Genomic DNA, 14,086 nt, shown 5'->3' with positions numbered 1-14,086 from the left:
CTGGAAAAACCTACACGACATAATGCTGAGTGAGCGGAGCGGAGCCAGGAGAATGTTGTGCACAGCCACAGATATATGGATTCCGTGAGGAACAACCCTGACATACTGCGCTTTTCTCAGCAACCTAAGGGGCAAGGACAACTCCAGGGGACTCACGATGGAGAATGCTATCTTCATCAAGACAAAGAACTGCGAAGTTTGAATACAGACTGAGGCACACTACATGCTTGCCTTTTCTGCTTCTCTTTTGTTTTTGTTTTTGGGGTTGTTTTTCTTTTTTTTGTTTCTGTTTCTTCTTTCTCATGATTCATTCCATTGGTCAAAATTCTTCTCCACGACTTGACTAGTGCATAAATTAATTCAATGCGAAGCTATACATGACAGTTATATGAGACTTCATGCCGTCTTGGGGAGGGAGGGGGGAGGGAGGGGAGAAAAACTGGAACTCAAAACTATGTAGAACTGTGTGTGGTAAACTAAAAATAAATAAAGAAATTTATTAAAAAAACAAGAAATGTGCACACAATATACTCACATATGTATACACACATGTACACAACATAAAGGCAACACATATGCATGCATGCACATATATATCACGTGTATACTTCTGAAGACAGAATGCCAAAAGACCACTGGAAGGAGACCAGTGCTTTGGGTTCAGTGGTAGGAATATGGGACAAAAGTCAGTAAAACCAACCTGCCCTTTCCAGTCTTGCTAAGTACACCTACTGAGAATAATTGCTTATTAACTTTTAGGGGCACCTAATGGGATGATGGGAAAAGAGTTTATCTGCCCCATTCCAAATATCGGGTGAGCCTTGGGGACTTGCTGTCGACGAGGAAGGCAAAGTAGTCAAAATGACAGATTTGACCAGAGGAATTCTTGCTGTATGGATGCAGCTGTGGGGCTGACTTGCAAAGGAGCACAAATAGGTCACATTAGGCTGTGCTCTCTCACAAGAAGAGCTGTAACCATATGAATGCAGCTCAGAAATTACAATTCAGTGAAGAACCAGCACATGACAGCATAGCAGAGAAAGCAGCCCATAGGGGAACATCAGTTATTCTGTGTGGAAGCAGCAATCAGCAGCTCTGGAGACAGAGAAGTCTTCTACCTGAGCTGAAATTTAGGAGCCTGAATGTTCTGATGATATATCTTTGTTCCTTCTCCTACCACTGACAGGGGGTGCTAAAACACTGTGACAATTTATGCATCGTGGTATTTTCCTTGCTATTTGCCCAACTCCTCTTGTTTTGAATTCAAAGCTTTTTGCTTTGAATTAACATGTCCTTTTATTTGTTCTGATTATTGAGGCTTATGAGTTTCAGTTTTGAAAAGCTACTGACCAAAGAGTGCCTTGAACTTGGAGGAGGGGAGGGCAATGTAGCCTTCAGGGGCCCATATTGAAGGGGAGTTCAGTTTACACCACCTACAACTAGGATAGAAAATCTCTTACTTTAGGAAGTTTCATTATAAAATCATAGGCATTGGCTTCTTTGACAGCTTTCTCAATCTCTTCCATGGTGACATTTTCACGGCCATAGCGAATATTTTCAGCAATTGTAGTTGCAAACAGTACTGGCTCTTGACTCACAACTCCAGTAATTTCCCTCAGATACCTCACATTTAGGGTCCGGATATCCTGTCCATCAACGGTGATCTGGAAGAGAGGCAGATTCCACATTCACATATCTATGTGAGTCAAAAAGATTAATGTAAACCCAGTGCCAAAAATCAGTTTGTATCATTAAATTATTCAATTCAATTAAAGTCATTTGTTGAGAAGAGCACCATTTTCTTAGGCACCTCAGAGTTATCTTTGACTTGCCATCTCTCTGAGTACTTGTATCCAATTGCCAAGTGTTGCTATTACAATTACAAAACATGTCTCCCTTCTTCATCTTTCTCTCTTCTCACGTTTGTGGTTGTTGTTGTTCAGTTGTTTCAGTTGTGTCTGACTCTTCATGACCCCTTTTGGGGTTTCCTGGCAATGATATGGCAGATATGAAGAAACTGAGGCAGACAGTGTTAAGTCACTTGCCCAAGGTCACACAGCTAGTAAGTGTCTAAAGCTGGATTTGAACTCAAGTTTTCCTGACTCCACATCTGCTGTGCTATCTAGCTGCCCCCTTCTCACATGGCCACCACCATAGTCAAAGACTTAATTACCTCTTGTCTAGAAAATTTTGACAGCTTTCTAACTGGTCTCCCTGACGCCATCCTCTATCTTCTATAATCTGTCTTCTATATAGTTGCTAAAAATGAAAGTCACTCTGATCATGGCACTCCTCCACTCAAAAATCCTCAGTGGCTCCCTTTTCTTAACAGAATAAAAACTCTTCCATATAACATTTAAATTTCATGATCTGATCTGCAACTTACTTTCTAGCCATATTTCACACTGTTGTTCTTCATGCACTCCACATTCCAGCTAAAACTGGACTGTTTGCTGTATCCCAAATTTAGCCATCTATATTTTGCCTCTGTACATTTGTATCATTCATGTCCCATGCCTAGAATACACTCCCTCATCTGTCAGGGTACTTATCTTTTTTTCAAAGTTCAGCTTAAGTAGGCATTATATTCTACAAAGGAACCTTTCCTGATTCATTCCTTCCACAAATTATCTTAGAACAACTTATTTGTGGGGGTGGAGCAAAGATGGCAGCTAGAAACCAGGGACTTCCATGAGCTCCCCTCGCCCAGGTCCCTCCAAAAACCTATAAAAAATGGCTTGGGACAAATTGTAGAACTGCAGAACCCACAAAATAGCAGAGGGAAGCAGGGCTCCAGCCCAGGACAGCCTGGATGGTCACTGGGTAAGGTCTATCGAGCACAGATCTGGGAGTGGGAGCAGAGCAGAGCCCAGCATGGGTGGCGGCAGGACCAACCAGGCCAGAAGTCGGGTGGAACAGGCCCTAGTGCCCTGAATCAGTGAGCTGTGGCAGTTACCAGACCTCTCAACCCACAAACACCAAAGACAACAGAGAAGGTTAGTGGGTAAAGCTGCAGGAATAGAGTGAAGGAGTTCATGGTTCAGCCTCTGTCCCAGGGGCATCGGGGGTGGTGCAGCTAGAGAACTGCAGCTGCAGTTGCTTCCAGCCCCAGGACCACCTAGTAGGAGGAATTAAGTGGCAGATCAGAGAAGGAGTGCAGAGCCTGCTTAAGATCTGAGTCAGTTCCGGGATGGAGGTTCTTGGGGGAGGAGGAGCATTGGCGTGGCAGACCTAGCTGTATGGAAATAGCTCTGAAAACAACAGCACATCGCCACAAGCTTGGAACAAAGTACTCTATGCTCTACAAGCAGTCATACTCTGACAAAATGAAAAGGTAATCAAGAAACAGAAATCATAAGGGACTTACTAAATTTGAACTGTTTTGTTCACATTCCTACATGGAAAAATGATGTATATAATTCATGAGACCTCAGTATTAGGGTAGCTGAAAGGAATATACATATATATGTATGTGTATGTGTATATACATATATATACATATATATATATACATATGACAGAGGACACAGGGCGATTTGAATATGCAGGGATGATATGCAAAAAAATAAAATCAAATTAAGGGATGAGAGGAATATTTTGAGAGAGGGAGAAAGGGAGAGACAGAATGGGGTAAATTATCTCACATAAAAGTGGCAAGAAATACCAGTTCTGTTGGGAGGGAAGAGGGGGCAGGTGAGGGGGAATGAGTGAATCTTGCTCTCAAAGGATTTGACCTGAGGAGGGAATAACATACACTCAGTTGGGTATCTTACCCAACAGGAAAGTAGGAGGAAGGAGATAAAAAAGGGGGATGATAGAAGGGAGGGCAGATAGGGGGAGGAGGTAATCAAAAGTAAATACTTTTGAAAAGGGAGAAAATTGGATAAAGGGGGATAGGATAGGAAGGAGCAAAATATAGTTAGTCTTTCACAACATGGGTATTGTGGAAGAGTTTTGCATAATGATACATGTGTGGCCTATGTTGAATTGCTTGCCTTTTTGGGGGGAGTGGGTGGGGAGGGAAAAGGGGAGAAAATTTGGAACTCCAAATTTAAAACTTGGAAGTTTTAAAAGTAGATGTTCAAAAAAAAAGTTTTTGTATGCAACTCGGAAATTAAGATATACAGGCAATGGAGCACAAACATCTACCTTGCCCTACAAGTAAGTAAGGGAAAAGGGGATGGGGGGGAGTGGGGCAACAGAAGGGAGGGTTGACTGGGGAATGGGACAATCAGAATATATGCCATCTTGGAGGGGGAGAGGGTAGAAACAGGGAGAAAATTTGTAAATCAAACTCTTCTGAAATTAATGCTGAAAAGTAAAAATATTAAATAAATAATGATTTAAACAAAAACAACAAAAAAAAAACTTATTTGTGTATATGTTATATCCTCCTAGTAGAATTGTTGTTGTTTATCCTTCATTTTCAAAGAGGACCAATGGCTTTACAGTGGGTGATGTCTTCACTTGTGAGTGAGTTGGATTTAAGTGAGGCAGAGTTGAACAAAGCTGTCAGCCTCACTCTCTTCCACAGTCATCAAAATCCAGTAGCAGGACAAAGGTCAAGATGACTGATGATGGCCTGGGATGCAGGGGATGACCTTGGCATCTTCTGTGAGCTCTTCTAAGAGCTCCATAGCACCTGCTTCAGCAGCATTCATGGCCATTTAGAACAAATTATTCTCATTTGCCCATTCTGCCAGGGGGACATCTTCACATGCCCAACAGATTTGACACCTCTTGGTTACCTTCAACCTGGTTTTGTCCTTCTGGCCAGATGGTTCTACAAGGATGTAGCTGCTGCACATGCTACAGCTTCTTGGAGCCACAAGTGAGTGTTGGGTAATAGGTGGACACCAAAGGTGGATAAACAGCTCTGAAAAGGGCTTAGCAAGCCTTCAAACCAGAGGAGCCAGTCCTCCCTGATCATTCCATGCATTCCATATCCTTGAAACTCCAACAGTTTAGCACATAGTAGGCACTTTAAAAATATTGGTGGAATTGATTCTTACCACACCCTCAGTGGGATCGTATAATCTCTGTATCAACTGAACAGTTGTACTTTTCCCACAGCCACTGTTTCCAACCAACGCTACTGTTTGTCCACTGTTAATCTTCAGATTGAGGCCCTTCAAGACCTGTATGGACAGGTAAGAAAAAGACAATTGATATTAATACAACTCCGAAACAGTGCCTACAAAACTTGTGATTGGAATTTAGTAGTTTTCTGTTCAAAATTATGTTTCAATTTAAGCATGCCATTTGAATTTATTTTTATTGAACAGTTCCTAAGCAAAACACAAAAACAGATGAACACAGGACCATGACAGAAAATATTCTTCCATGAAAACAACTCATCATTTTAATTTGTGCACCTATTTTCATATATGAATTGGTTCTCCTGGAAACAAGGCCTATCTTTTTATTATCAATATTCCACTAGTGTTGTTCAGTTGTGACACATAGTACACAACAGTCTCTGAAAAACTGAAGATGAATATTTCTCAGTGGGCAATGGAGAGGTACAAGGTGGAGTGTGTGTAGGTTGCAATATATAACTAACAACGAACTCCAAAGAAGAACAGGAATAAAAAATATTATACAAGTAATGTATGATAGGAAGAGAAGATGGGCTAGTCACAAGTTAACAAGGATGATAGCTGAACAGCCCAAGTCCTCCACTGGTGTCCTCTCAACATTAGAAGAAATCAAGAAAGCTTCCAGTGAACTTATGGGGGGAGATAGGCAAGATAGTCTGGTAGGCAGGGAAAGAGATTTCCTCCGGACTCAAAAACCTCTCATTAAATCCCTTAAACGTGTATCAACTTGCTACCCCAGGACACTGAGATTCCCCACAATTAAATGTGTCATCATGACTCCGCTAAGTTATGAATTCCCATTTAAAGGAGTGACAGGTTGCAGATTTGAAGACCCTCATAAGGAAGTTTGCAATTTGCATTTTTGAGGTCTGTGAGGAAAAGATAATTTGAGGGAGAACAATAATAGCAGCTTTTATATTGGACTTGAAGGTTTACAAACACTTTGTAAATACTATCTCATTTTATCGGGGAGGTAGGTGCCATTATCAATTCCATTTATATGATGAAGAAATGGTGGCCCATAGAGCTACCAATAGTGACTTGCCCCAGGTCATGTAAGCTAGTAAGTATCTGAGTGCTGGATTTGGATTCGTCCCTCTTAACTTAGGGTCCACCAGCCTATTCAGTGCCACGTAGTGGTCTTAAGGAGGAGAGGGGGAAGAAAAAAAATCTTTTTTGTTTCTTTTAAAACACAAAACAAAGTGTTAAGGTCAGAGACCTTAATCTAAGGCAGCTATGTACAGTGGATAGACCTTTGGTGCTTGAAGAAAACCAGGAATTCCCAAAGTAGAGGTGAGGGGGTAGGGCTGGGGGGATGTATTCCAGGCTCAGGGGACAGACTACAAAGCATAAATAATAGACGCAGAAGGCCTTGTGTGAGGTAAGGAACAGAAAGAAGGTCATTTGGATGGAATGGAGAATTCACAGAAGGAAATAGCACAAGCCCAGAAGAGTACTTTAGAATCAGATTGGAAAGGGCTCTATATGTCAAACAGAGTCTGTATTTTATCAGTTCTAAGATTACATTTAAGAAAGATTTTCACTTACAAGGATTAAAAGAAAGATCTTTGGTTTAGCTCTCCCCACAAACCTTATTCCCTAAACTTATTCCTTTTGAAGTCTTACTATATATTGGAGTGTGAAGATTTTAAACAAACACATTCTCAGTGTTTTCTAATCTTACTTTCAGCAGTTAGCCTACCCTGTATACAGAACTGTCAGTTACTTTTAAAATAATAGCTAAAAAAGCAGTAGCACTTATGAGTCACACTAAATAAAACCATATAATCACTTGATGATTAAAGAATTCATTGTCTAGGAGAATGAGGCAAATAAGGAAAAGCTTAACTAGTGCCCTGAGATATTATTTTCTAAGCAGAGGAATGGTAAGTAGCATTTAGTGTTTCCTATGGAAATCTTTTTACAACACACAGTGGGGGAAAGAGGAAACGGCATAATAGCTTCTAATAGAATTAATGGTCTCATCACATCTATCCATTACCCCCCTCCCCAACTGTTGCAGAAATATATTTTTCAACTTTTAAAAGATCAAAAGAGAAATGTTTCCATCACTAAAACAATCATTATGAAAAATGACCATTAAAATGGGTTGGCAACCTAGAGCAGTGATGAGACACTGTTCAGGGGCATGTGGACTGACTCTTCCCCATCGCTTTTACAAACTGCCCCCCTGCCTGAGAACCAACGCTACCAAGTAATACATCAGTCCTTAACCCCGCTTTTTCCTCATTCTCCTTAATGGCAAGACTAGTAGTGACACCCAATTTTGACAGGTTCACTACTTGGGTCTACGATCTAAAGCTTAGGATTGCTTCCTGCAGAGAGTCCCCCCAATATAATTTATTCCTAGCTTTTCTCATTGCTCCTACAAATAAACAAAACTAAGTATAGTACTTAGTTTATTAAGCAGTTGGTTACAAGTATTTTATTCACAGGTTAGTCTTACATGTCCCTCTTCTCTCTGGCACAGCCACCACTTTAGTGGAAGAGGCCATAAACTGCTGCTGGATTATTGCAACAGACTTGTCTTTAGTCTCCTTGCCTTGAGGCTTTCCCCACTGTACTCCACCTTTCACTGACCATCACTCCCATTACTAAGTGCTAGTACCTCTATTTAACCTCCAGAATCAAACAGAAAATCCTATTTGGCTTTTAAAATCCCTCATAACCTGGCCTCTTCCTACTTATATTTTACTATCCTCCAGATACTCTATGATACAGGGAAACTGACTTCCAGTGACAAGACCTTCCATCTTGACCCTATGCACTTTCATTGGATGTCCCTCATGCCTGGAATTCTCTCCCTTCATGACTTTCCATGGATCCCTTCAAGTCTCAGCTAAAATTCTACCTTTGGTAAGAAGCCTTTCCTCATCCCCTTTAACATGAGTACCTTTTCTGAGATCACCTCCAAATTATTCTTGCCTCTGTGTGTCTCCTTGGAAAAATTCATACCTAAGTGTTTACATGTTGTCTTCCCTATTAAACTGTGAACTGCTTGAGGCAAGGATTGATTCTGCCTTTCTTTGTATTCCCAGAACTTAACACAATGACTGGCAACTGTAACCTCTAATTTTTATTGACTTGATTTGGTATAAATATGATGACCTTCAGAAACTGATCGATCACTTACTGATTTAAGGATATTAACTCTAAATTCATCCAAAGTCCAGAATTGATTCCAAAGCTTGGAGCCCAGATTAATGTACAGGAATCACAGCTGCAAAAATTACAGGGGATAGGGCCAGTCAACATTCTTGGATAGCCACAGACCACAAATCAGGATACCTTCATAGAAGCTATGCATAGCACTAATGCCAGTTGGTCATCACTACTGCTGTGCTGCTGGTCTAGAGGATTATTTGTCTCAATCAAAGTCATATCACAAGAATCATTAAGATCAGACTCTATTGTAAACCTAGCTTTATCATGAAACCATTCAACTAATTAACCATTTGTTACACTTTCTCTACTCAACTGTTCTTTGGCAGCATTCTTCTTTCATTCCATTTCAGCAGACCCAAAGACATGGAGACTTTACCGCACTTGGTAATGGAAAAAAAATATGAAACTAAATAAAAAGGAAAGTTAATGTTGAGTTATACTCCAAAGGTGGCAATTATTAAACAACATTTATAATTATTGTTTGTAATAATGACAAACTGGAAACAACCTAAGTGCCCCACAGTTGGGTTTGGTTGAAAAGTGGTACATCAATGCCCTGGAATATAAGATTGTCATTAAGAAAAACAAGATGAAGAAGGGGAGATATATAAAAACTCATTTAAATTTTTCAAAGCAAAATAAAACATACTGAGAATAGTACATACATTAAGAAACTAAAATCATGTAAAATGTATTTTCCTGACATGTGAACTATAACTTGGAAGGAGCTTTAGGGGGATTTATCGATAAATTCTTATTTTTGAATACTTAAGCATATTTTTCACCATAAATAGTTATGAGTTTAAATGTTTTCTGGGTTATATGATGTTAATTTATTCATATTAAACATTTTTTTTAAATGAGAAAACTATAGTAGATGGAAGGCAAAAGACTAAGCCCTGACTTTGTCTTCAACCCAACTGAAGGTAAGTGAGAGGCTTTCCTTCTTGGCTTCAGTTCCCAAATCTACTGAACAAGCAGACAATCTGGTCACTCTGAGGAATGACTGTTACTTCAAGGGATAAATAATCAGAGCCTATGAGTTGGACTGACCTTTCCAGCACCCTCTAATTCTTCCTTATCTTTCTGGGCATGTCCGGCCAACATTTTCATTTGAATAATTCCCGCAATTGCCATGATGGGTACGATGGCTAAGACCAAGAGTGTTAACTGCCAGCCATAGACAAATGAGATGATTCCAGTCCCAAGATTGGCTACATTCTGGGTAATAACAGCCAGTCTAGCACCGGTGGCCGGAAAACATAACAGCAATTAAAAAATGCAATATGCTTACCTTTAACTGAACAAAAGAATAAAAAAAAGATAACTCAGTAAAAGAACAAAATAAAATCTAATCACAAACTCCCCAACTGAATATCTTGTTGGTGAAATAATAGAAATAGCTAGCATTTATGGCATGTCGAGGTTTGTAAAGGGCTTTACAAATGTTAATTCATTCAGTCCTTGCAACAGCCAAGTGAGTCAGACGCCATTACTATCCCCACTTTACAGACAGAGACATAAGCTTGAGCGACTTGCCCAGGGTCATACAGCTAGTAAGTGACTGAGGCAGAATTTGAACTCGGGTCTTTATGGCTATAACTCCCTCACTTTACCACTGTTACATCAGGTAATAATTAAGAATAATAATCAATATTTAAATAGCATTTATCATGTGTCGGCACTTGTGTTGGTAAGCAAAAGGGCTCTTAGCACTTAGTTCAACCAAGTGCCCTTCAAGAGTTTGGTCTTTGTTTCCTTGATTAGATTTGGGTGTCCTTGGTGCCTCTTTGCCTCAGGGAGGGCCTAGTTTACACATGAGTTTGAGTGACATGTCTGGGACAGCACAGGCTTTTAGACTGCGTGGGTTTAAGTTGCCTCTTTGTAAGGATTCTGGGTCAGGTGGGTGAGTCTCATGTATGACTCACCCCTGATCCTGAAAAAGATATAAAACCAGGGGTTGGCTTCCTCTTTTTGGAGCTCTTGCCCACAGCAGCGGTGGTGCGAGTGACTCTGGGCCAGCCCTCGTTACGAGCTCCCGGGCTGAACCTAGATGTTGGTAACTATGAATCTGTATTTGGTCTGTCTTCTGTTGATGTTTGTAATTTGTTTAGGGCTCTCACTCGTGCTGGTGCGCTGATGCAGAGACTCTGGGCAACTGTAGCTAAGAGCCCTCCAGCTGGTAACCCGGATGTTGGGACTTTGTTAAACTCTGGTAACTATGTATCAGGATTTGAATCAGACAGGATCTGTCTATCCATGTTTGTATTTTATTTGTATTTTGCTCTGGAGTTCAGGGCGCTGGTCTTTTCCCCTGAGCTAAGTGAATGATATTTGTATGCTGAATTAAAGTAAGCTTGTCAACCCCTTAACGTTGCTTTCCTTACTAAAGCAGATCAAAAAACCTGTACTTTTGCAGCGTGTTGGCAGCTTTCTGGGTGCTGGTTGTTGGTGGATCTTACACCCCCTCGGAAGCTGCTAGCCGGATTGTTGAAACAGCACTGTATTAAGTGCTCTTTATAAATATTATCGCATTTAATCTGCACAACAACCCTTTGAGGTAGATGCTCTTATTATCTTCATTTTACAGTTCAGGAAACTAGGGGCAGTGAGGTGGCTCCCTGGAGTAAGGAGGAACCGAGTTCAAATCTGTCCCTTAGACTGTGTGGCCTTGGGCAAGTCACTGAACCCCAATTGCCCTGCCTTCCCCCCTCCAAAAAACAGTTGAGGAAACTGAAGCAAACAGTAGATTAGTGACTCGACCAGGGTCATACAGCTACTCAGTGTCTAAGGCACATTTTGAACTCAGGTCTTCCTGTCTGCACGCCAAGTGCTCCATGCATTATGCCATCTAATAAATAGATGTGTCACCTTGGGCAAATCACTGAATCTGCCTGGCTTCTGTTTCTTCCTTTGTAAAACCATGACCTCCAAGGTCCACAATCCTGTAACTTGTTCATGCACATCTTTGATCCTTGTCCTCTAACCACTTCAATGATCAAATCAGATAAATTCTGAAAGCTACCCGAAGGCATGATGGATAAGCTCCCTGAGGGCAAGGAACAAACACTGATGTAGTGCCTACTATGTGCCAGGCTCTGTGTAAAGGGGTTTTAAGAATATTGACTCAACCTTGCAAGATAGGTGCTGTGGTTATTCTCATTCCATGGTTGAGGAAACTGAGATAAATAAAAGTTAAGTGACTTGATCAGGGTCATATAGCTAAGTAAGCCTCTGAGGTCAGATTTGAATTCAGGTCTTCCTGACTCCGTGGCCAGTGCTCTATCCATCGCACCATCTAGCAGAGGGCAGAGACGCTTTTTCACGTCTGAATCCCCACGTCCGTGCCTTGTACATAGTAGGTGCTTAATAAAAGCTTACTTGATTGGTAGTCTCCAGAATTTACAAACATAAGAGGCCATTCAAGAAAACTTACAGCTTCTTTAGATATCATAGAGTATCAGGATGGGGAACCTGCGGCCTTGAGGCCACATGTGGCCCTCTAGGTCTTTGACTGAATCCAAACTTCACAGAACAAATCCCCTTAATAAAAGGATTTGTTCGGCAAAACTTGGACTCAGTCAAAAGGCCTCACCCAAGGACCTGAAAGGCCACATGTTGCCTCGAGCCTACAGGTTCCCCACCCCTGGATAGGTACTTTATATTTTTATACAATGTCTTTAAAAGTGATGAAAATGTACAAAAGAAGAATATCAATTTCATACTTAACTCAAAGAATGCCAGGAAGAAAGCCAAAAGGAAGCCTGGTACTTACCCCCTTGACTTGGGAGGCATCAGTAGCAAGTCTTGTAGTCAGAGCACCGGTGCTGTTTTTAGGATCATCAAACCAGCTTACATCCTGCAGCACAAAACAAATTTTTCACTTGTGGGTACAGAATATTGTATACTATGTCCATTTTCCCCCTTTGTTAAATTATCTTCTCTTTATCTCTGTTTGCTTTCCCTGAGAACAGGGATGGGGTCAAAGAAAGGCAATGAATACCACTATGTGAAATAATGAAGGGTGAAATGAGCAGAACCAAGAGAACATTGTATACAGTAACAGTAATATTGTTTTAAGAATGACATTGAGTGACTAAGTCATTTCGACTATTATAAATATCCGAAAACTAAAAAGAACATATGAGAGAGAGGCTATCTGCACCCAGAGAAAAACTGACAAATGGAAGTAGGTATAGAATAATTCCACACACACATACATATACATGAAAAACACACACACACACACACACACACAAACACACACACACACACACACACACATATAGAACCTATTTGTGTCTAATCAAGACCATCTCTAGGGCAAGATGGAGGGAGGGAAGAAAAAAAGGGAAAAATACATATATGTTAACTTTGTTGTGTATTTGGAGGGTGCTAAGCAGTGCATGGTAGATTTTCAGTTTCACGTGCAATCATCTTTTTATTATACTATGTTATGGAGATGCTTGTTTTATTCCATAAATTAAAAATAAAATACATTATTTTAAAAAACAAAGGCAATGAAGGGCTACTGTATAAATATCCATCCACCTTTTCTACTCGCGCTGTCCTTGCCTAGGACTGAAGGAGAGAGAAGTGGAGCAGCGTTGGATGCAGGTGAAGCCTCATGATGCCAAAGTGGCAGTCCTGATCTCTAACTTCTTCCATTACTCACAAGTAGAAAAACTAGAGGCCAACTCTCAAGGCATACATCATACTGAAAATAGTCTCTTCTGGGAGGATGGGTGGTGACTGGTCTCTGCCAGCACTGACAGTGTTAAATCAATGACAGACCTGGACATCTAGTCCATCCCCCGATTTTACAGATGGCAGGGCTAAGATTATAACCCAGGTCCTCTGACTCCAAAGGTGATGCTCTCTTCACTTATGTTATAAAATAAGAAAGTTATGTCTGATAACCTCTAAGGCTCCTTCCATCTTTAAATCTATGGTCCCATAAGTGGAGCCACAGGACAAAGACAGAGTCTTGCAATGAAAGCATCAGGGACCAACTGCCAGATTCAAGTTTCCTCATTTGTAAAATGGGGATAATGACATCGTCTACCTCAGAGTTGTTCTGAGGCTCAAATGAGATAATCTGTGCAAACTGCTTCCAAATTGTAAAGGGCTATACACATTCTAGCTGTTTTCCCCAGTTTGAGCAGCTAGATCTTATATAAATTAGCTGAATATTATATCAATGAGATAACCTGTGCAAACTGCTTCCAAATTGTAAAGGGCTATATAAATTCTAGCTGTTTTCCCCAGTTTGAGTAGCTAGATCTTATACTAAATATTATATCAATGAGACAACCTGTGCAAACTGCTTCCAAACTGCAAAGGGCTATATAAATTCAAACTGTTTTCCCCAGTTTGAGTAGTTAGATCTTATACTAAATATTATGTGAGTGGGAGCAAAAGCTTGACACACCACTGACGTCTTATGGTATAACAGAAAGAATGCTCCACTTGGAGGGTTGAAGCTGGGAATTACAAGTTCAAATCCTGGTATATGGAAGGCCTTTTGAGATCATTTAATTTAATCTCCTCGTTTTTACCAGAAAGATGAAGCCATTTGCCAGGAAAATTGACAGATACAGAATTTGAACCCTGATCTTGGAATTCCAATTCAGAGAAAGAAGACAAACTCTTTCACAGCAAGGTCCACCCCCCTTCTATCGGAAGCCTTTCCAGGCCTCCTTAATTTTAGTGCCTTCTCTCTGAGATGATCCCCTCCACCCCCTTTTATTCAGACTATATCTTGTTTGCACATAGTTGTTTACATGTTGTCTCTCCATTGG

The 14,086-nt window shown here is 40.6% G+C and overlaps 2 protein-coding genes across 2 annotated transcripts in view; both read right to left on the bottom strand.

The window, feature by feature from the left end:
- The window catches only part of LOC118849943 (ATP-dependent translocase ABCB1-like), a 319,035-nt gene that overhangs the window by 40,464 nt on the left and 264,485 nt on the right, over positions 1–14,086 (bottom strand). The gene's annotated exons all lie outside the window — the stretch shown is intronic.
- Positions 9,315–14,086, bottom strand: part of LOC118850050 (ATP-dependent translocase ABCB1-like) — a 62,040-nt gene continuing 57,268 nt past the window's right edge. The window contains 2 exon segments of the mRNA XM_036759251.1: positions 9,315–9,540; positions 12,062–12,144. Coding sequence (XP_036615146.1) covers positions 9,315–9,540; positions 12,062–12,144 — 309 coding nt within the window.

The sequence above is a fragment of the Trichosurus vulpecula genome, chromosome 5 (assembly GCF_011100635.1).
Source record: "Trichosurus vulpecula isolate mTriVul1 chromosome 5, mTriVul1.pri, whole genome shotgun sequence".
Taxonomy (NCBI): Eukaryota; Metazoa; Chordata; class Mammalia; order Diprotodontia; family Phalangeridae; genus Trichosurus; species Trichosurus vulpecula.
Note: the sequence above shows the minus strand (reverse complement) of the source record. Positions and strands in the feature narration are given on the sequence as shown.